The sequence below is a fragment of the Onychostoma macrolepis genome, chromosome 07, assembly GCF_012432095.1.
Source record: "Onychostoma macrolepis isolate SWU-2019 chromosome 07, ASM1243209v1, whole genome shotgun sequence".
Classification (NCBI taxonomy): Eukaryota; Metazoa; Chordata; class Actinopteri; order Cypriniformes; family Cyprinidae; genus Onychostoma; species Onychostoma macrolepis.
The window spans coordinates 34,090,382-34,114,470 of NC_081161.1; the positions used below are offsets into that span (position 1 = coordinate 34,090,382).

At 38.5% G+C, this 24,089-nt stretch overlaps 1 protein-coding gene across 6 annotated transcripts in view; it reads right to left on the minus strand.

The window, feature by feature from the left end:
- The window catches only part of exoc6b (exocyst complex component 6B), a 98,567-nt gene that overhangs the window by 52,544 nt on the left and 21,934 nt on the right, over window positions 1–24,089 (minus strand). For 5 of the 6 annotated variants that reach the window (XM_058780611.1, XM_058780606.1, XM_058780608.1 and 2 more), the window contains exons 7-12: window positions 13,548–13,721; window positions 10,497–10,565; window positions 3,082–3,165; window positions 2,195–2,241; window positions 1,500–1,620; window positions 475–546 (exon numbers count right to left, since the gene is read on the minus strand). In XM_058780611.1, coding sequence (XP_058636594.1) covers window positions 475–546; window positions 1,500–1,620; window positions 2,195–2,241; window positions 3,082–3,165; window positions 10,497–10,565; window positions 13,548–13,721 — 567 coding nt within the window. The remainder of the gene's footprint in view (window positions 1–474; window positions 547–1,499; window positions 1,621–2,194; window positions 2,242–3,081; window positions 3,166–10,496; window positions 10,566–13,547; window positions 13,722–24,089) is intronic. The other variant, XM_058780609.1, reaches the window with a different exon arrangement.

Here is a 24,089-nt window from a genome sequence, read left to right on the forward strand (position 1 = left end):
ATATATGGAAATAAAATAAGCAACATACTAGTGCTGTCAAATCGATTAATCGGGTCCAAAAGTTGTGTACTGTGTATATTTACATGTATATATAAATATATACACATACATGTATATATTTAAGAAACATATGTAATATATTTATATTTACATATAAACCATATATAAATTTAAATATATACATGTATGTGTATTTATAAATACACATGTAAACATACACAGTATACATTATGTAAACAAACTTTTATTTTAGATGCAATTAATCGCGATTAATCGATTTGACAGCACTACAATGTCTATTGTCTGTCAAAATATTATATATAATTACAATAATTATATTCTCTTTTCTCAGAAAATATTTTTGTATGTGATTATTTATAACTACGTATAGTAATTAACATATTTAATTTGATCAATCTTATCCAGTGACACCCGAAGTTCTTAAATGTTATCATTAGGTACTACCACACTCACCTGCAGTGTGTCTGCAAACAGCACAATAAGATTCTTCAGATCTAATATCAGGTCTGGATCAGTGCAATAAGACTATGGAGACACAAGAGAGAGAGAGAGAGAGAGAGAGAGAGAGTGATGGATTACATCAGAAGCAGAGGAAGAACAGCACAAGGATTTAGATTACCTGACAAAAACGCAAGAAAAAGATATCTTTTCAAAAGAGCTGTTCAGTTGTAGTCCTAGAACCCAGAAGAGGATTAGGGTACTCTCTGAAATTTAAGAATAGTGTTTTTAATGTAATAGTAAAGTTTGCTAGCTACATAAGGACAACAAATACCACAAAGATGCGCACTTAATTATTCTGACAAACGGAACTTACTAATTATATTTTTGAATTACACAATGGTTTCAAACTTGTAAACATGTAAGGTAAATCTGTGCGTAATTTACACTATTGTTAAAAATGTAGTATCGTTTTTTCTTTTTGAAATAATTATTACTTTTATTCAGCAAGGATGCATTAAAATTGATCAAAAGTGACAGTAAAGACTTTTACATTGTTACAAAAAAAAAAAATCTATTTCAAATTTTTGAACTTTCTATTTGTCAAAGAATCATGAAAAAGGTATTTCTGAAGGACCATGCAACAATGGCTTCTGAAAATTCAGCTTTTCCATCTCAGGAATACATCTCGGGAGCAAAAACAGATATTTTAAATTGTAAGAATATTTTACAAAATTACTGTTTTTACAGCCTTAAGGAGCATAACAGATTTCTTACAGAAACATTTAAAAAATCCTGCCAACCACAAACTTTTGAATGGTAGTTTACATTGTAAATAACAAAAAACACAATAGTATCTTCAAGTAATGGTAACCGCACACCTTATCGTTCTAGAAAACCACAATCCTAAAAACACATCAGAAACTCGAGAGGGAGGCCATTACCCTTCCAGGCTGGCCATAAAATGATGATGTCTCAATTGAACAGCTCTACTGCTCAGCTTGCTTAGTGTATGTTAGGAGTGTAGTGTGCATACATACTGAATGTGTACGCAAGGCTGCAATGGTCTTTGAAAGGGCCAGCTCCCACAATTCTTCCACATAAGCCCTGTTTACCAGGCCCTGTGTGGTGTGCAAGACGTGGTCCTCCACTACAAAAAAACTGCAGGATATATACAGGGAAATACAGGAACAAATTAAAGAATGTTGGAAAGGGTATGAAAGAGAAACAGTAAGTACATTATAACATCACAGGAAAACATATCATTAAACTACGTCATTAATATCCCAAATGGGCACAATTAGGCTTTCCAGCACAAAAAAGCATCAGTCATTGAACATCCCAGCAACATTCCCAAAAAAATCCCAGAGATCCCACTGTGCGAGTGCCCTAAGCCTTTTTTGTGCCACTTAGGATGTTTGTAAAAGCTTCCATTCCAGACACCAGCCTTTCCGATATTCCCCTTCAGACGCTCGGAATAACACCAATCTGCCACTCCACATCTCCAGAACCATAAATTCTAAAGCTAAAAGTGTTTTTCGGCAGCACTGGGATGGAGAATCAGGAAGGGCCAGAGGAAAGGGAGCATTTGGCTAAAGGGAGGGTCTGAACGCTAAGCCAAAAAAAGGCTTCGGCTGTTTTAATTCTCTTCTATATTAAAAATGAACGTAGTAAGCATGTATAATTGATTTTCTGTTAATTTGGCCATTCAAAACAAAATGTGCACTGCACTTACCCGACAATTTGATTGAAGTAGCGCCTGTACCCCTCTAATGTTTCATGCTGGAGACCAAAAGAAAGAGAAAGAAGAGTTTATGAACATCAGTTAACTGAGCAGTCTACTATTACAGCTCTTTTTAAGGTTTTTATTATTTATGGAATAAACAAAATTACGACCTTAAAACGTTTTTTAATTTGTGTCAGAATTAATTACTTCTTTGAAAGAATGTTACCTCTATTACCTCAATAATAAGTCATATTATGGACCAAATAACAACATACCTGTACAACTCTAACATACACTACCAGTCAAAAATAGGGACAATAAAATGTTTTAATATTTTTGAAAGAAATCTTATGCTCACTAAGGATGCACTTATTTGATCATAATAAAACAGTAATATTGTGAAATACTATTACAATCCAAAATAACTTTTTTCTGTTTTAATTCATTGTAAAATGTAATTTCTTATTATCAATTCAAAACAGTTGTGCCACTTAATATACTGACATTAAGTGCACAGCAATTAAAAAACAGAAACTAGAATGAAATTCGGAAAATATGTACAATTCAGCTCTGCTATAAGGAAAACTTCAGTGTTCAACAAATGAGCTATATTTTAACTGGAACGGTGTTTCCACATCCTTTTCCAATCGTTGTTATATATAAAAAAATCTACATATTAATTTTCAGGCCCTAAATTAACTATACATGTCAAGTTTCTTGTATGCATCAATTTTCAAATAAGCAGAAACTTGTACGTTATGTAACGGCTTACCTCACAGTTCCTGAGAGTTTATTTGAGGTGATGTTAGTGATTGGGGGTGCTGCAGTGAATATGACTGAAAGTTGTAAAACAGACAGTCAGATAAAGCATGTGCTCAGGCTGAGTGATGGCATACCATGTTAGAGTGAGGCTGCAGCACTAGTCGGGCCTGTTTCCGCCGCTGCTTCCTGTAGTAGTTCTCAAAAGTGTCCCGGGCACCCTGGGTAAAGCAGACACACATTCTAAACACCTGAGTGAGAATAAGGCTGTTTACTAACAGGAATGACTCTCATTTTGTAAACAGCTCTGTGACCACTGAGTACCAGTCATTTAAGACGGAGGAACGAAAGAGGAGAGGTGATGACTAAGAGGAGCAGTTGACACAGGAAAACAGATTTTCGCTTACAGAGGCCACGCTAAACTTCAAATAAGAGCATATCAGGTACTTTCTCTCGCCTAATCTCATAGTACGATTCAGAATACAGCACACCAGAGGCTTGTGGTCTAAAAACAAAGGCCCACATTCACCGCTTAAAGATTTGATACTTTTTCCAGAAACCCAGAGTGCAGTTCCTGTCCGCCTAACACAGACTGCTTATCAAAGTCTATTCGGGCATGACACCAACACATGCACACACGTCCCGGTCAGAACAGAGTGCAGAAACAACACTGTAATGCACAGAGCGACATAGATAAAAACATAAAACAGCTGCAGTGCGGTGGGACTTATCGTTACTTCCGGTCAAGGGCCTCTGAATTTATCTAGCCAGAGCGGGTGCCTGTACCTCTTCTACAAAGATAATAAAACAGGACAAGACTTGACCACACAGAACTATTTTGTAAATAACAAAAGTGAGATATAAGCTCTGTGTCAGATCTAGCGAGCTTTTTTGCTGGTCCGCAATCTAAGTAGTTGCAACACTGTGTGACACACTAATAGAGCTCCTCATTTGAAGTCCACAGACAGACTTGAATGTCAATTAACTCCATTAGAGTTTGAGATTGCTAAGCTAATAAAGTGATACAGCAAGCAAACACATAACCAGAAATAATGCACTGTAAAGAATTTTTTTAACAGAAAAAAATTACTTATTGCAATATATGTAATATTTTTTTTTTTTTTTTTTATGCAAATGTCTTCACATCGTATGCCATTTTACTGTAAAATACTGGCAAATTTGTTTTCTTGCAAGTATATGCCATTTTGTTTTTTACAGTAAATTTCTAGCAACCAAAGCTGCCAGTTTTTTACTAAATATTTTATGGGATATTTTTAATAGTGCATTTTTAATTCAATTTAACAAATTTTACAATAATTTAATTTGACAATAAAAATCTTTTTAATGTATTTTAATAGAATTGTCTGCATTGAATAAAATGAGTATTCATAGTAGACAACTTTTACTTTGTCTACCATTTTGAATGACTTTTTGCACTGAATAAATCAATGCAGGATTTGCAGGATGTTGGTGAACTTATGATGACTTAAATGCTGTCTATGAAGGAAGCTCACTAGGTTTTTGAATAGAGTTGTAGTCTACAACCTTGTCATTTAGTTGATGCTACAGCGAATTACAGCATACTCATTATGCAAGAGTCTTCAGTAAGGGCACAATAGTAATACGGAGTCCCTCAAGGGTTTAAACCAGTAATTATTTGGTTACAAAGCCCAAATAGTTAACCCAGACCACCCAAATGTAATGATGTGTGGGGAAGAATAAGGTTTGAGAAATAAGAATTGAAGGAGAAAAAAGTGGGCACAGAAATGGAAAAGCATTATATAAATTTGAATGACTTCAGAACAACCTTAAACCTTTAATAACAGCAGGGATCGAACCGATATTCTGCTTTGACCACAGAGGCCTTCAGAGCACAATGAAAGACAGAAGGTGAAACAATTCAGTGAGGAACATAAGAAGAAAGTAACTTGCTCAACACCAAATGCTACATTTTCTCTCTCACAAAAAGTGCTGGGAAGTCTGATTCATTTTAGCCAGTGGGTTAATTCATCAACTTATTAAAAAAATTGGATTCAATGATTCATAACCACTCTACTTTGAAGCTGCAACTTGTCAAACTCTAAGCTGCCTATAATTTAAAGTAGCTTCCACAAAACTGAACAGTCCACAGTGGGGCAAAATGACTCCTACACAATATACGGTCATTGACGACACTGACTCTTTGGAGCAGGATGTGTATTACCTCAGAATCCTTAAAAAGAAATTTTGGAGAAGGAAAAAAGGATGTTTGAGAAGGATGCCATGTTCTGTGTGAAGGGAATTTAACCGAGTGTGTCCATCCTGTTGGCTATGCAAGCTCTTCTGCGGTTACTAGGACTGAGAAGAGCAGGTCTACCAACTGCAGTCTAAACCCAGTTAATTGTGTCCAAACGCTCCATCTCTTATAGATGTTCCTTAACCTAAACAGTCAAAATCAAAGGAGGACAGTGCCAACATCAACTATCGAAGAAAGTTGCGCACTAAAGTTCAGCTGAACTTCCCTCCACAAAGATCTGGTGCCTCAGATCTCCAGAGCTCCACTAATAAAGACAGTGACGGATACATCTGTGTTGGCCAGCTGAATTTTGGGTGTGGTTCTCTGGGTCGGAGAAGTAGGACGGAGGCCTGAACTGTGGTTCTCCTTCTCCTGCAGTTTCCCACTGCAGCTGGCCCATCAAAACCAGCCTGTGTTTACACTGATCAGAACACAGACCAGAACTGTCAGAGAACTGAGACACTGTTCAGACCTTAAGTTCTGTCAGGGGTAAAGAGGAGGAGTTTGAGCTGGAAGACGGTACAGGAGAGTAAGAGAGAAAGTAATAGAACAGAATTTAATCTCTCTCAGATGTTCTGGTCCAGAAAATGGACTCAAGTGCTGCTTTAAAGACGTTGATCATTCAATAAATGTATTCTTGTGCAAAATCCTACTAAATCAACCATCAATACATTCTAATAAAAATAAAAAAACTGAGCAAACAGAGGTAACTGTGACCCCTTGAGATCTCCATCAGCCTCTGATCTCTGACACAATAGCGCCATTAAATCTCAGTGGCTGCATTTGAGGTCAGACTGGTTTAAAAGGAAAATGCCATTTCAGTTTGGCTGTTTTCTGGCAATGCAAAAACAATAAGCATTTATGGTAAGCGCAAGACCTTGAGGCATAGAGGTCACACTTTCAGCAACTCATGCTTGCTTCCTCTTTTCTGTTTTCTATTCTATTGCAGTCCGCTGTTTCTCTTTTAATTCCATCACTCCAGAGGGATAATGTTTTTCCTCTGTCCGTTTGAACTTTATTATCTGCAGATTCATAAAAATGTCAATTGTTTGACGGCAGTGTGAAGAAATACTTAAAACACATTGTCTTCAATTTGAGTTTTTCAAGCCAAACTTGACCAAAGAACAGGATGTACCCTCTGGCACTCTGACCTCTTCCTTGTCCTGTTCTCTTTCTCCATCCTTATTCTTTCCATCCCTCAGCTTGACTTTCCAACGGGAGTTCAACTTCCGCAGCAGCTCCACACTTATAGTTCCAGGCCTCACAGGCCTGTACTGTCTCACACGCATACACACATTCACAAAAAAACAACAAGGCAAGGGACACCGTGGCCGGGTCACAACCCTCTGGTATGAAGGAAACCCAGGTGAACCCCCTCAGCGTCTCCTGCCGATTCCCAGCTCGGGCCATCTGGAGTGCAGCCAGCTCAGAAGTCAGAGCAGACCCAAAAAAAAGGGCCATTGTACATGTACAGCACCAAGGTCATGAACAATTTCTATATTTGACTCATTTCCCTCCCTTCCATAAGTGTCTCTCTGCCCCTCTCACTCTTTACAGTAGCAAGTAGCCGTGTTTACATAAAGTTTGTTTAAATTATCAGGAGCGATGTCACACTAAGGCCGATCGCCATATAAACATACAACAGCCTCAACAACTTCCTTCCTGTGGGGGCGTTCAGGACAGTGAATATACAGTGAATGGGAAGTATCTGCCATATGTGCATTCAAACACGGGCATTCAAGAGTGTGTGCTCACCGTTTAAACAAAAAAGTCCTTCAGGGACATATAAAGTGCAATTCTGATTGTTTTTGTATAAGTAAGCAGTGTGATTTCCCAGGGTCTGAGGTGACTCAAGGGTCACCAGGGAAAGGAAACAAAAACTCGAACATTCCTTCTTAAAAAGAAACCCATCGACTCGTTTATCGGGGATCTCTTCTCATTTGTTTGCTTTCTTTCCTATAACCTCAAAACAGTGTTTGTGTGTGTCCCTTCTATGACTCCCTGGTCGCTTTCAAACAACTCTTGTCCTTTACTTTTCCTCCCTTTCCTTTGCGTCCTCAGACGGCTCCTAGACCTGGTCTCCAGAACTGGTCAAAAAAGGGCAAGACGTGAACTTTAAAGACTTCCTCCCTACCCCGATTCCCCAGCATGCCATTCTCACTTCCATTACAAAGACCATTGTAGTAATGACAGTTTGTCTGCTCACACTTGAAATTTACAGGCTGGAGGGTCATAAAAGTGACATTCCACCAACTCAAACAATTCGGGAGTCTTCATGAGGAGCTGTCAGCACGTACACTCCGAAAACAAACATGTGCGTATTCACATTAAAAAAAAAAAAAAAAAACTGAAATACCCACCCAAGCACGTAGACCTGCACCCAATTATTGGTTGTATTGAAGCATACTACAAAAACAAACAGTTTAAAGACTCTTGACTCCATAGATGCGTGTCTAGTAAGTTAATAGGTAATAAATTAACAGTGATGCATTTAAAAAGTGTTTTTCATTACATGTGGCTGTGTCAAATGCAATATTTGTTTGTGCAGGAAACATTCCAGGGTACTTTTGGGTGGAGAACATGCTGGTAAACTATGGAGCAGTTTCCACTGGCAAATTTCAGCAAAGTCATCAACAAGCAACTGTGCTAACTGCTTTGATTTAAAAATCACCAGCTAGCATGGATTAACAGATGTACTTATAAAGAGAAATTAATCAATTATGGGCTGCATGATTTGGACCAAAAAAAAAAACTCAAAGTAATTATTTAGTCAAATATTGCAATTTTGTAATTAGAAATACGATGTGAAAAACAACTAATATCCAGATAAAGGCAATTTATAAAACAAAGATGAAAAAAAAAAAAAAAAAAAAAATCACACTGAAAAATATTCAGCGAGAACTAAAGTGCATGTGACCTTTTTGACTTCAAATTAAGTTATGTTTTGGCCATGGTGATTTTAATTTTTTTTTTACGTAATCATGCAACTGCTCAGGTGTTATGAGAGCCCAGGTTGCTCTGATAGCGGCCGTCAGCTCATCTGCATTGTTGGGTCTGGTGTCTCTCATCTTCCTCTTGACAATAGAGAATCTATGGAGTTCAGGTCAGGCGAGTTTGCTGGCCAATCAAGCACAGTAATACTATGGTCATTGAACCAGCTTTTGGTACCTTTGGCAGTGTGGGCAGGTGCCAAGTCCTGCTGGAAAATGAAATCAGCATCTCCATAAAGCTTGTCAACAGAAGGAAGCATGAAGTGCTCTAAAATTTCCTGGTAGATGGCTGCGTTGACTGTGGACATCAGAAAACACAGTGGACCAACACCAGCAGATGACATGGCAGCCCAAATCATCACTGACTGTGGAAACTTCACACTGGACTTCAAGCAACATGGATTCTGTGCCTCTCCACTCTTCCTTCAGACTCTGGGACCTTGATTACCAAATGAAATGTAAAATTTACTTTCATCTGAAAAGAGGACTTTGGACCACTGAGCAACAGTCCAGTTCTTTTTCTCCACAGACCAGGTAAGATGCTTCTGACGTTGTCTCTGGTTCAGAAGTGGCTTGGTAGCCCTTTTCCTGAAGACGTCTGAGCGTGGTGACTCTTGATGCACTGACTCCAGCTTCAGTTCTCTCCTTGTGAAGCTCTCCCAAGTGTTTGAATCGGCTTTGCTTGACTGTATTCTCAAGCTTGAGGTCATCCCTGTTGCTTGTGCACCTTTTCCTACCCAAATTCTTCCTTCCAGTCAACTTTGCATTTAATATGCTTTGATACAGCACTCTGTAAACAGCCACACCTTTCAGTAATGACCTTCTGTGCCTTACCCTCTTTGTGGAGGGTGTCAATGTTCGTCTTCTGGATCATTGCCAAGTCAGCAGTCTTCCCCATTATTGTGGTTTCAAAGAACAAGAAATACCCAGAATTTATGCTGTAGGGATGGTCATTTATTCAAACTCAAATGTAAATATTCTAATATTTTGAGATACTGATTTTTGACTTTCATGAGCTGTAAGCTCTAATCATCAAAATGAAAAGAAATAAACATTTGAAATATATCAGTCTGTAATGAATGAATATAATATACAAGTTTCACTTTTTGAATGGAATTAGTGAAATAAATCAACTTTTTGATGATATTCTAATTATATGACCAGCACCTGTAGATTTTAGACAAAATATTGACTGTTTTCAGTCCAGTGAGTCAATGATTCAGTGGCCCGTTCATAAGGACAGTCGCTTGCCTTGTTTCTGAATGAATCAGCCGTTTGAATAAATTGGTTGAATGAATGAATAAATGACTCACATTAAAACGGACATTTGCCACCACCTACTGGTGGTTTAGTCATATTTAAAAGTATCATTGCATTTTTTCAACATTTATTTGTATGTTTAAAAAAATATGTAAAACATTAATCTTATAAAATGATTTATGAATTTGAAATTGCAGTGTAAATGCATTTATGGCACCTCAGCTTCATCAAACTGTCTGTGTAAATGCATCTAATAACACTTCAGATGCAGCTTCTGTTTCCTCAGCAGTGGAAAGGTAGAGTTTGTTAATACTAATTTCATTTGAATGGTAACAACTGTACAGTTTCTTATTATGCTAACTGAATTAATTGAAACAGAGTAAGAATTTGATGTGAAAGATGACACATTTAATAAGGTTAGGGGGAAAAAATGACCATTTATAAACAGTGGGAAATGACATCTGTTTTGTTACATACAGCAACTCATTTTAAGTTAACTATTTCTTCCTCTTTCCAGTCACAGAGCACTTTATTTTGTGAGTTGCTTAAGTGAAAGAAAATCTGTAACTTAGTCCAGATTGGGGGAATTGTAATGTTTAATAATTTATTTTATTATGTAAATATTTCTTGCATTGAAATCTGCATAGATTTTTGTTTGTATATGCTATAGTTCTTAGAGAGAAAACCGGAATCAGCAAAATCGGTATCGGCAAGTCACACTTCCAAAAAATCAGATATCAGAATCGGCCAAGAAAATTGCAATCGGTGCATCTCTAATTTTACAACAACTCATACACACTAAAAACACACATTCGTTCACACAAACTCACATTTTCATGAACATATTCTGAAAACACAAGACATTTTCTCTCTGAGAACCGCACATTGCAACAAGAGGCTTTGAGGAACAAAGCGCAGGTTATGTGTGTAAGTGTGAGGGCCAACACAGAGGATCATATTCTGAAGGAAAAAAAAATCTGACAAATCAAACCTGAAATAAAACAGATCACAAACAAGACATACTCACCAATACAGTGTAGATGTGTAAACAGCGATACACAGGAGAGAAGTCCACCAGGTCCTGTGCACCAGGAATCTGCAATACAGTACGAGTCAATGAGAGACACATCACCTGTATGGATAAGCAGCACTAAAGCAGGAAATCACTAGAAACAGATCATTTTAAATGTTATTTTTCAACTAGAATCTATTTGGAATTCAAAGGTCATTAAAATGAATGCCGTGTAATAGCTTTTCTAGTTTTCTTTCTCTTTACATCCCTTTGACCTGAGCCACCCTTGACCTTACCGGTAAGGAAAGACTCTTTTCTAAAAGTAAGCCAAACAAATGGACAACTAAACAATGCCAGCTTTGATCTGTTGCCTGCAAAATGGCAACCAGGGACACACAAACCCAACTATGTTGTGGCACCACCAACAATAACCCAGCGAGAATGTGGAAAAAACTATTCAGTCTTGATGCACCACTGGGACAGCGCTGGAAATGTCTGTCCGGTTCAGGGACGGCATGTTCACATTAACATGCTCCCCTAGAAACAGTTTACAGACAGGACAAAGGGGTGCAAGGGGACGTCGTTCAGGTGGCATGGGGTCATTAAACGGGCAACGATCTGCATCTCTGGATACAAACCATTTCTCAGGAAGCCCCTGAGCACAGAGATTCGAGCAGATTAAAGGCTGGCACAAGCAGGAGCCAGAAGAGGAAAACATGATGACGCACAGGCTGATTGAAGCTTGGAGGGAAGGGAAGGGGGGAAAGGTCAAACGAGAGGGCAAAAAGCATTAACCTTACCAAGATCACTTAAAGGTAAGTTTTTCACTTTTTTGTGAAACTCATCAAAATGTTGAGAGCTGATCAAACAGATTTCAAAATGGTTTAACAATGTTGCAACATCGTGAAATTGGGTAAGAGATGGCAACATTACTCAACAAATTACATTTATTTAGCAGCTTTTTCTCAGCTACTTTGGTAAAAAATTGTCCACTTAACATAACGCAAACAGAAAACAAAAGTCCATCACCAGTGCTTTGGTACAAACACAACAAGTGCCAATCTTGTGTTGCTTCGATTTGACCAAGTGAAAACACCATGTCAAAACAAGTGAAGAAGTCACACAACACAAACAATGCTTATCTAAAGCACGTCAAAATAAACTCAACGTAAACTAAACAATGAACACCGACTGAGAGTTTTTTGACTGCGTCACTTTAATGTGTCTCTCGGGAGCTAAGCGAGACCGGGAATCATCCTTTCTCTCTGTGCCGGTGCCGGCAGCCACAGCTGGGGAGCACGTCTTGCATGCTCCACACGTCTCACATTGCCGCCTCAGAGGAGCAGGGCAGCCCTAATGACACTAAACGACTGCAGAGCTGAGACACTCCATTAAGAAAGGGAGGGGATCCTGGACTGGGCAGGCAGCCCAACAGCAAGTCCATGGGGATATTAGAGTAAAGCAGGAGAAAGGGACTAACAGAGAGGGACAGAAAGGATTCATCAATATTCAGAAATGGTTCCAATTTTTAAAAAAATGGAACCGAATGATTTTCATGACTTTTGGCTAACGTGGATGGAACACCGTAGTAAAATACTGTGGTAGTGTTATGTAGATCTAAGTCGATTCTTCAAAAGAAGACATGAATCAGTCAGAGCTGATTAAAATCTGACTTACTAGCTGAGTGATTCATTCACGTTTAACTCAAACTTAAAGAATAAAAATTTCCTGATAATTTACTCACCCTGATGTCTTCCTTTTTCAGTCAAAAAGAAATTAAGATTTTTTTGAGTAAAACATTTCAGGATTTTTCTTCATATCGTTTTATTTATTTAAAAAAAAAAAAAAAAAAAAAATTGTATATACTTTAACCATAAATGCTAGTCTTGCACTAGCTCTGCAATGTGCATCCACAACTCGCGTGACATAGGCAGAAGTACCAACCCAGTGTTTAAAAAGCAAACGTGCAAAGACTAAATCAAATGCCCATTACAAAAAAAAGGTAAAATAACGATGTCGGACGATTTTGAAGTAGGAGGAGAAAATCAGATGGAGTTTGGTAGTACTTCTGCCTACGTCACATGTGACCTTTCCACAGTGACTACGTAATGCCTGAAGTCATGGAAATGCATCGCAGAGCTCCTGCAAGATGAGCATTTGTGGTTAGACCCTTGATATAAGAGCCTTATTCCTCAGCTGGGTTTGAGTAGAGTCTTTTGAAGCTGCATTGAAACTGCAATTTGGACCTTCATCCTGTGGGTCCCTGTTGAAGTCCACTGTATGGAGAAAAATCCTGGAATGTTTTCCTCAAAAACCTTAATTTATTTTCGAGTGAAGAAAGAAAGACATCTTGGATGACATTCTGAAAGTGAACTAATACTTTAACCAGGAACAATTACTGTGTACTGAGGGATAGTTGTTTATTTGACAGCATGTAGTTAAAGAAACATGCAATGAGTTTTGGTATTAGAGATGCACCAGTCATCCGGACACCAATTGGAACTGGACAGTTTTTGCTCGAAACATATGATCAGCAAATGGCTAGTTTTTTTTTTACATTTTGTTTCAGCAAATCTCTGTTCTGGATTTGCACACAAAATGCATTGAAATCATTTCCCAAATTTGTGGGGAAATATTACCGTCTATAAACAGAACATTACACAGAGATGAAACACACTAAAGGCAGATATATAAAAATGGCAGTCGGTATTGGAATCAGCTCATTTTCTTGTTTTAAAAATGGCAAGCAGAACTGGCCATGAAAAATCATGATCGGTTCATCTCTATTTGATATATAAAAATATAATCAATCTCAAAAGCACTAAAAAATTCCTCACTAGGAGGAATCAGAACAAGAATCATTACATTCCTTATGATTTCCATCTCTATAAAGGATTGCGATAGAAAGAAAAAGAGAATAATACCCAAAAAGAGGCATTTATATGAATTTTCTTTTTCTGGTTTCATAAACTGCCTGGGCACAAACATAGTGACAAAGGCTTAAAATCAGTTGAAATGCTTAATGGTTTTATTGTGACTCCTGAGATAAATCTTTTTCTCTCTCACCTCATCTTCCTCTTCATCCTCCACATGCAGTATCCCAGAATCCTTTTCTGAAAAGGGGTTGCTTCCAGTTCTGTCCACCTCTGTGCCTGAGCACGCTTCCTTTCGTATCCTCCGTCCACCCGCTGACCGCTGCTGTGACGTCACGGCATTGTCACGAGCGATCTGCACCTGTGCCTGGCAAACAAATACACATGTGAAAGGGAACGTGTGTAAAAAATCTTGTCTGAGGAGAAGTATACATGTACACACACACATATACATATACATACATATATATATATATACATATATATATATATATATATATACATATATACATATATATATATATATATATATATATATATACATATATATATATATATATATATATATATACATATATATATATACATATATATATATATATATATATATATATATATATATATATATATATATTACAGTGGGGCAAAAAGTATTTAGTCAGCCACCAATTGTGCAAGTTCTCCCACTTAAAAAGATGAGAGAGGCCTGTAATTTTCATCATAGGTATACCTGAACTATGAGAGACAAAATGAGAAAAAAAATCCAGAAAATCACATTGTAGGATTTTAAAGAATTAATTGGTAAATTCCTCGGTAAAATAAGTATTTGGTCACCTACAAACAAGCAAGATTTCTGGCTCTCACAGACCTGTAACTTCTTCTTTAAGAGGCTCCTCTGTCCTCCACTCGTTACCTGTATTAATGGCATCTGTTTGAACTCGTTATCAGTATAAAAGACACCTGTCCACAACCTCAAACAGTCCAACTCCAAACTCCACCATGGCCAAGACCAAAGAGCTGTCAAAGGACACCAGAAACAAAATTGTAGACCTGCACCAGGCTGGGAAGACTGAATCTGCAATAGGTAAGCAGCTTGGTGTGAAGAAATCAACTGTGGGAGCAATTATTAGAAAATGGAAGACATACAAGACCACTGATAATCTCCACGCAAGATCTCAGCCCGTGGGGTCAAAATGATCACAAGAACTGTGAGAAAAAAATCCCAGAACCACACGGGGGACCTAGTGAATGACCTGCAGAGAGCTGGGACCAAAGTAACAAAGGCTACCATCAGTAACACACTGCGCCGCCAGGGACTCAAATCCTGCAGTGCCAGACGTGTCCCCCTGCTTAAGCCAGTACATGTCCGGGCCCGTCTGAAGTTTGCTAGAGAGCATTTGGATGCATTCATATGGTCAGATGAAACCAAAATATAACTTTTTGGTAAAAACTCAACTTGTCGTGTTTGGAGGAGAAAGAATGCTGAGTTGCATCCAAAGAACACCATACCTACTGTGAAGCATGGGGGTGGAAACATCATGCTTTGGGGCTGTTTTTCTGCAAAGGGACCAGGACGACTGATCCGTGTAAACGAAAGAATGAATGGGGCCATGTATCGTGAGATTTTGAGTGAAAACCTCCTTCCATCAGCAAGGGCATTGAAGATGAAACGTGGCTGGGTCTTTCAGCATGACAATGATCCCAAACACACCGCCCGGGCAACAAAGGAGTGGCTTCGTAAGGAGCATTTCAAGGTCCTGGAGTGGCCTAGCCAGTCTCCAGATCTCAACCCCATCGAAAATCTTTGGAGGGAGTTGAAAGTCCGTGTTGCCCAGCAACAGCCACAAAACATTACTGCTCTAGAGGAGATCTGCATGGAGGAATGGGCCAAAATACCAGCAACAGTGTGTGAAAACCTTGTGAAGACTTGCAGAAAACATTTGACCTCTGTCATTGCCAACAAAGGGTATATAAAGTATTGAGATGAAATTTTGTTATTGACCAAATACTTATTTTCCACCATAATTTGCAAATAAATTCTTTCAAAATCCTACAATGTGATTTTTCTGGATTTTTTTTTTTCTCATTTTGTCTCTCATAGATGAGGTATACCTATGATGAAAATTACAGGCCTCTCTCATCTTTTTAAGTGGGAGAACTTGCACAGTTGGTGGCTGACTAAATACTTTTTTGTCCAACTGTATATATATACACATACATAGTCATACAAACAAACAATTCTAATGTAATCTCACTAAATATAAAAAAAAATCTCAAAATAATACTAATTTCTGCAAACAACTTTAAAAAGTGCATACAACACTTCATTCTATAACAATTAAATATATATTATATTTAATATAATATGGGGAGAGAAAAAAATTCACTAACTGCAGAATCCTACATGCACTCAAGAAGGAACAAAGTCTGAGCTTATGTCAATCATTTTCCCAGTGAAATTCCAAGTCAATAGCGATATTGTGCTACACACTTGACAAAGCACGTCTTTCCCATCAGTGCCAACAAAGAGAAAGGCACCTGTGAATAAGGACTTCCCATATGCAAAACGTGAGAATTCAAATGAGTTTTCCTCAATAGAACACTATTCCTTAACGAACACCATATGACGTCAAAACTACGATCAACTCTCAGGCAACTTTCTCCTTACAGACCCCTCAGTTATTTGGTGAGGAGCAAGATTCGGGGTTGGAGGGCTCTTAAAGCAAAAAAGGGCCTCTTTATTAAAAAAAAGTGAATGGAGAGGAAACGTCAACACCATGAGGACAACAGAACAGAAACCAAGCAGTGACAATAGGATGCAAGGTGGATGTTGTAGCTGCTTGGCGGTTCCTCAAAAAGGAGTCAAGACCAAACGGTTTATTCTGATTATTCATCTTGAGAACGAGAAGGTCTAAATGCACTAATTGGACTACGTAAGAGTGTTGTCATTGTATTCATCTTAGAATTGTGCTCCATTTATTTCTTTAGACATGTCTGAAGTTCTAGTCCTCATTTAATCTCGAGTAGAGACATGTGCGTCATAGCGAGGGTGTATCAGGTGGTGGCACATGAAGAGACCTTTGCAACTCAAGAATTCCTTCCCGTTAAGAGCATCGGAATTAAAGGGCTTCATTAAAGGAAGAGATGTGAACATTTCAACCCAATGATCAAGTTCATTATTGTTCATACTTATCACATATCTCAATGTTTTGGTTTGTATGGTGGTGCCCAGAGGTGGTCCTGATCTTCTCATGAAAGAAAAGCATCACTTTTTTCCCAACATTCTACTTAAAAACCACAAAAGCAAACCATAGCAGTATGTTACAGTGGTGTGTTATCTATTGTGCTTCATTGGCTGCTGTGTTCCACTTGTCTGTTTCGGTCCCCTCATCTTAAGTAGAGGCATTTGCGTCAGAGTGATGGGGTACAGGATGGCAAACAAAAAGAAACAAACGCTACAAAAATTCCTTCCATTTAGCATCCCTTGAAGGGCCACAACTTCTGAATTTAAAAAAGAAAGACATTAGTTATCCACAGAAGCAATTTCAGGATTTAAATAAGAATTTAACTTTGTTAATGCAGTGATGGAAAATTCCAAATGAGAGAAGACTGTTCCTTGTGAAAAATTAAATGTGCATCCAGAAAACACTATTAGTTGTTAAGATGTTATGTGATCTGTACAGAACTTACTGCCTTCGACTAAAGATTTTTCTGGTCGACTAGTAGTCATTCATCTTAAGCATTAGTTGACTAATCGTACGTTTATTAATAAATCATTTAAATCATAATAATGTGCCTTTAATTGCCTACATTGCCTAATAAGCGCTCAGGCGCATGCATAAAGCTTGCCACAGCGCACCGGCAGAAGTAATGATTATGAATGTGTTAGGGAAAAACAGTGAGGAGGCTGCATTAACATTTTAATAATATATTGATAAACTAGTGCTTTTTTTGGTTCTCGGTTTAAGAGACTCATCATCTCCGCGAAGTGGATGCGCCTGTATGCATGTTTCATATGGATTCCATACTCCGAGAATATTTGTTTTCCATTTGAATTGGTTCATTTGAAAGTAGGCATTTCACTCTCTATAGATATACAGTGCCCTCCAAAAGTATTGGAACAGTAAAGACAAAATTTCTCTGTTGGCTGTGGAGTCGAGACATTTACAAATATGATTAAAAGATGAATATGAGACAAAACTACAGAACGTCACATTTTATTATTGGGTAATTCAACTCATAGATGTTTTACCAGCTAAGAAGTTCAGCACTTTTAGAGTTTCATCCCTCTATCTGATGTGAGCATAAGTATTGGAACAGTTGCCTCACAGGTCTTTCTAAGTGATCAGCTGTGTCCTGTTGCATTAATTCTACAGATATTAAAAACAGGGAATGTGTCGTATCAGTTACATCCATTACTTCTGCATTCTGAATCTTGCATTTGATGATGACACACACAAACCAGGATGAAGACGAGGGAGCTGACTTTGAGAGAAAAGCAAGCAATTTGGATGCTAAAAGAAAAGAGGAAGTCAATTAGAGTTATAGCAAAAACGAAGGGCATGGAGAAATTAAGAGTTTGGAAACCACCCCCGCGATACCAGCAACCAACAACGACCTGATTGGCTGAGAAAACAACAGTAGTTGATGACAGACAAATCATTAAAGCTGTGAAAATTAACCCTAAAAGACGTGTCTGTAAAATCACCAACAACTTCCAGAAAGCTGGGATGATGCTCTGACAATCTACCATCCTCAGGAGACTTTGACACAGAATTACAGATGCTACACAGCAAGATGCAAACCTCTGACCAGCTCCAAAAATAGAAAGGCAAGATTAGAGTTTGCAAAAAAGCAGAAAGGTGAGCCAGAAGAGTTTTGGAACTGTGTTTATGGATCGATGAGACAAAGATGAACCTTTATCGAAGTGATGGGAAAGCAAAAATGTGGAGAAAAAAAAGGGAACGGCAATGATCCCAAGCATACAGCCTCATCAGTAAAGCATGGTGCAGGTGGTGTCGTGGCATGGACATGCATAGCTGCCTCTGGAGCAGGCTCTCTCAACTTTACTGATGACTTGTATGATGTATGATGACAGTAGCACAATGAATTTGGAAGGGTACAAAACCATCTTGCCTACCGATATTCAAGAAAATGCCACCAGATTAATTGGGAAGTGCTTCATATTGCATCAGGACAATGACCCAAAACACCCTGCCAGTTCAGTCAAGGAGTTTATAAGGGCAAAGAAATGGAAAGTCTTAGATTGCCCAAATCAATCTCCAGATTTAAATCCGATTGAACATGAATTTCACCAGAAGAAGAGGAGAGTAAAGGCAGAAACTCCCCAAAACAAGCAACAATTGGAATTGGCTGCATTAAAGGCTGGGGAAAGTATTTCAAAGGATGAGACCAAGAGTCTGGTGATGTCTATGGGTCACAGACTCACTGCTGTGATTGTGCACAAGGGATCTGCAACTAAATAATAGCTTTTAATCTTTTATAGCTGCCTTAGGTTCAACTGTCCCAATACTTATTCTCACATCAATGAGTGGGATGAACTCTAAAAGTGCTGTTCTTTTTATTTGGTAAAACATGTATGTGTTGAATCACCCAATAATAAAATGTGACATTCTGTAGTTTTGTCTCATATTCATCTTTTCATCATATTTGCAAATGTCTTGACTCCACAGCCAACAGAACAATTTTGTCTTCACTGTTCCAATACTTTTGGAGGGCACTGTATATTTTTTTATGTCTAAATGCAAGCATACACCGAGACGGTAAAAAGCACATTATTTTACAAAAACGTAATATTTTTTCACAAATAAACGTAGAGTCTTTACAGATTCAAAAGATGTATTATTCTTATCTGTATGACCAAAAATTAGGGCTGCCCCCTAATAGTCGACCAGAATCGGCTTGGTTGACCAAAGTTTTATTAGTCGCGGAAAGAAAAAATAAATAAATAAAAATACATTTAGGCAAAGTCACACAGATCGTTAAGGGCTGGTCTATGTGGTAGTACATCGGGCAGGACATCCAAACGCTTGCCTATCATTCATCGACCTCAAATATGGCTTATCATCTGAAATATTTAAGTAGCAGCAACTTTACATGGCCACTCAATCTAATGTTAACCTAGAGAAATGTGCGCTGTTCAAGTGTCTGTGCGGTGTGTGGAAGCTGAATAGTAGCGCTCACTGCAGGACAGATGGAGGAGCCGGTACTTCACTTGCTTATAAAATACTCCCTCGTTTTTGGTCATACAGATAAGAATAATACATCTTTCGAATCTAATAATAACGTGATCGGTGCCTATAGTCCACGCTGATAGCTGTCCCGGGGCAGTTTTTAGTTCTCATCTCCATAAACATAAGACGCTGGTGCATCTCTGATTTGTTGTTGGTCTGCCATTACGCATATTTCTTCTTCACTGTGAATGACAATTTCCGTTCATCTGACCATTCGCAATCTGGGAAGCGCTACCACAAGAAGTCTGGAGGTAACATTACTGCTGCTCCGGTAAGCCAAAGTGGTGAACAGCCAGAGTGTAGGTATGAATTTAGATCTTTTGTATGTTTAAAAAAATACTAATACTTTGTGCCAGAGTATCAATAACGCCTCATTGCCAGAAATATCGCGATAAATCGCCACATCGATTTATTGTCCCACCCACCTCTCCCACTACTCCTCACTGTTTTTCCCTGACACATTCATAATCATTACTTCTGCTGGTGTGCCATGGCAAGCACATGCCGTGTGTGCGCCTGAGCACTTATTAGGCAATGTAGGCAATTAAAGGCACATTATTATGATTTAAATGTTTTATCAATAAACGTGCGATTAGTCGACTAATGCTTAAGATGAACGACTACTAGTCAACCAGAAAAATCTTTACTCGAGGGCAGCCCTACCAAAAATGAGGGAGTATTTTATGAGCAAGTGACGCACCAGCTCCTCCATCTGTCCTTTAGTGAGCGCTACTATTCAGCTTCCACGCTCCGCACAGACACTTGAACAGTGCACATTTCTTGGGCTTAACATTAGATTGAGCAGCCATGTAAAGTTGCTGCTACTTACATATTTCAGATGATAAGCCATATTTGAGGTTGATGAATGACAGGCGAGCGTTTGGATGTCCTGCCCGATGTACTACCACATAGACCAGCCGTTAACGATCTGCGTGACTTCGCCAATGTGGAATTTTAGGGGGGGGGGTTTTGTTTGTTTTTTTCTGCGACTAAGCGACTAATAAAATTTTGGTCGATCAAGCCTCTTCTGGTCAGCTAACAGGTAGTCGACTATTAGAGGACAGCCCTAGTAATTTGTAACTCCAACTTCCCAGAAGCATTGCAAAAGACGTAAATGAAATTTCCCTACAATCTCAAACGAATTATATATTTGTAGTTATTTTTACACTGCATGAACCGTAATTTTTACCATAACTTTGTGTTGTTATATACTGTGTAAATATGAAAAGGCAAAGACAAATTTCCATATTAGTGGCAAAAAAAGTTTAACCAATCCATCAGTTAACCTTAAGCTAGCAATGCACTAACATTTCAGCAACTGAAAAAATAAATAAGAATTTTCAGTTTCAGCCAAAATTGTTTTAGAGGGTTGTAACAACTGTCCTAAACAACATTTAATTATTGCTTCTCTAATGATGCTTTTTGACCATGTAATCGTCAATTTTATGCACAGTGTGGATAAGCTACAACAAGTAAACATGTTCTCTTTGATTAAAAAAAAAAAAAAAAAAAACTTCAGAAAAGAACAATGTGACCTACTGCTAAGTGGGTCAGTTTTCAACAGGTTTCCCACTGAACACTCAAGCTTTGTTAAATGTTCAATCACAAAAATTTGCATGGACTTACTAATAGTCCTGTCCACAGTTTTGAATATTCATATGATTGCCTGTGGAAAACAATGTTGCTTGACAAGGTGATGATTTTCAAATAAGTAGATATAACCAACCTCTAACCAACACAAAGCAGAAGACAAAGTGAGTATTTTAGCAGTCATTCTGAAGCTAGTGGAAACATTTGTCATTTAAATGTTCAGATGTGTTCCTACAGACGAAATATACAAACAGAGTTAAATAAAACAAAACTGGAATAGAAATGGGCTGAAAGTGACAAAGAACAAAAGGGACGTGGGGGGAAAAAGATTCAAAAGAAAAAGAAGATTCAAATTCAAACTTGAGGTCTATAACATAATCTTTGACTAACCACTTCTATATACAGTACTCCACACACATACACAGACTCTCTGTGCTCCACATCTTACAATGGAGCCATTATTACAGCACTGGATCTCCCAATATATTTATTTTCAGATCATTTGTTAGTGGAATTAAAACAATCACAGGCTCAGAGACTGGGCCTAATTTCCAGTGGAATAGGAACCAGTCTGCAAGTCTGGATCACAGAGCTCCTAGACAAACAGCCTTCTGTTATTAGTGGTTCGCTCACGCGCTTACTCGCTCCTCTGGAGTTGAGGATGGAAGAACGGAGCATGGAGGAGGGAAGGAAAGCCATCCAAGGCTCAAGAGAAGCCATCTCTGCTGTGGAAAGGGAAGTGGATCCACTTGAGGTTGAGGGTCTTGCCCTGAAATAACCGATTTATTGCCCAAAGGTATTCGGTGGTAGTAGCAATGCCATCTGTCTTGTGACATCAGCCTGAAGAACGTGGAAACTTCAAGTATTTCTCCAAACTACACTAACAATGTGACCATAATATGCGGTGATGGATGGGCAAAAATGACTAAGAAGTGGACAAATACAGAGTCAAATAAGAAAAGTGAAACATAAATGATGGGAGGACAAGGCGCTCTGTTCTTCATCAGTCAGCAAAGAGCACCCGATCCATTCTTCTCTAGCTTCTACAGTCAGAACGTCTCCAACGTCACTCTACCACAAAACCACTGGAGCAGAAACCCACAAAAAAGGAGAAAAAGCGACGGCACCCTCCTGTATTTAACAGCAGAAACCACTACTGAAGCTGAAAAAAGGCCACAATGAGCGCCAACATGTAAGTAGAGCAGTCACATCTGTTTGCGAGGAGAAGTCGCAGGTCAGAACCAGGAGCCAGCGTCTGTGTCAGCAATCAAGCCTAAGAGAGTGTTACAGATTGATTCTCCAAGTTAACAGAAAGCTTGTGCAAGGTGACATTAGAGCTTGATTTATCGTTCACTTGGTTTACTTTTGAGGAACAACTCCATAGCTTTGCTCTAATCAGCACGTGCCGGGTTACAGCCAAAAAACACACGCAAGTGAACATGCGCCAAGAAGACAAATCTTACAAGACTCAAAGACATGCAAGAAAACAAACTTTAATAGGAGGAATGTGAGGCTTAGGCAAGTGCCAGCTGGATGGCCACTTTGTTCAAAGGTTACTGGAGTTTGAATTTTGGTTTAACTCTACACCAACATTCCACTTCTGCAGGAGATATTACAGAGCAACAGAGACAGGCAGAGTCTGGAATGACCTCTGCTGCCACCTACTGGATGCAAGTGGAACTACAAGATGGAGAGCCTTGGCTGCTGGAAAAAAGGTGAATTGAGATCAAATAAAGGGTGTTCTGTTGGTTTACAAGGCAAGAAATAAATGGGAACGTTTTTGAAATTTTCTGAAGAAAAAAGTCAGTGATGTTAAACTTCTTGACACAATGCCAGGATGCTGGTATGTGGTTGTTTGGCTGTACTCTTGAGATTTTTTAGCACATTGCTATGCAGTTGTTATAGTGTTTTGGGCAGGTTTCTTATTGCTCAAAGTAAAAACAATCCCAAAGTCACTACAATACGCTGATACATAAAATAGAATATACCTAAAATAGATTTAAATAAATACTCGTCTTTGGAACTTTCAATTCTTCAAAAGAAACCTGAAATCATGTTTCCCACAAAAATATTAAGCAGTACAACTGGTTTTGACATAGAAAATAATTAGAAACGTTACTTGAGCACCAAATCAGTATATTGGAATGATTGTGTGACAGATTATGGTGACACTCGTGGCTGTTGTAATTCAGCTTTATTTCTATATTAAATTAGAAAAGTATTATTTAAAATTGTTAAAATATTTTTACTGTTTCATCTAATAAAAGTAGCCTTGGTGAGCATAAGAGACTTTTTTCAAAAACATCACAAATTCTTACCAACTTTTTACTAACCCCAAACTTTTGAACTGGAAACAACAACCTAATTTCATATTTGGGCATGATCAGAAATTTATAACCAGCACTAAATTAACAGTTACCTAATAGGTGCCAATCGACATGTAGACTGAACCTGGAATCTCTCAGCTAAAGCAGATACTTGAGGTCCCATTGCAGTTTCCACCAAAACACACATCCCTTCTCTCTTTGATTTGTAGATAAACCTGGGGATACGAAGTCAGGCTCCAAAGGAGAACGATTCATTCAAACAGTATGTTCCCAAAAGGGAGCAGCTGAAGATCAGCTCCAGCCGTACCCTGGATCAAGGCTTATCTCAGAGACTCGAGCAGTAGCTGAAGTTGGCGGCCAAGACCAGGTCAAACATGGATCGCATCAGTGTGAACAGAATCTGGGTCAAATGGAAGTCCGTGATGGGAGATGGTGAAGGATGCTGGGGTGGGAGGAAGAGCAGTTAACCACGTTTTGAACCCGAACAGCCACGCATGGTTAGGACACCACGTGGTGATGTTGACACAAGTATGTGCGTGCATTTGCCTGGGTGATTGTGCATGC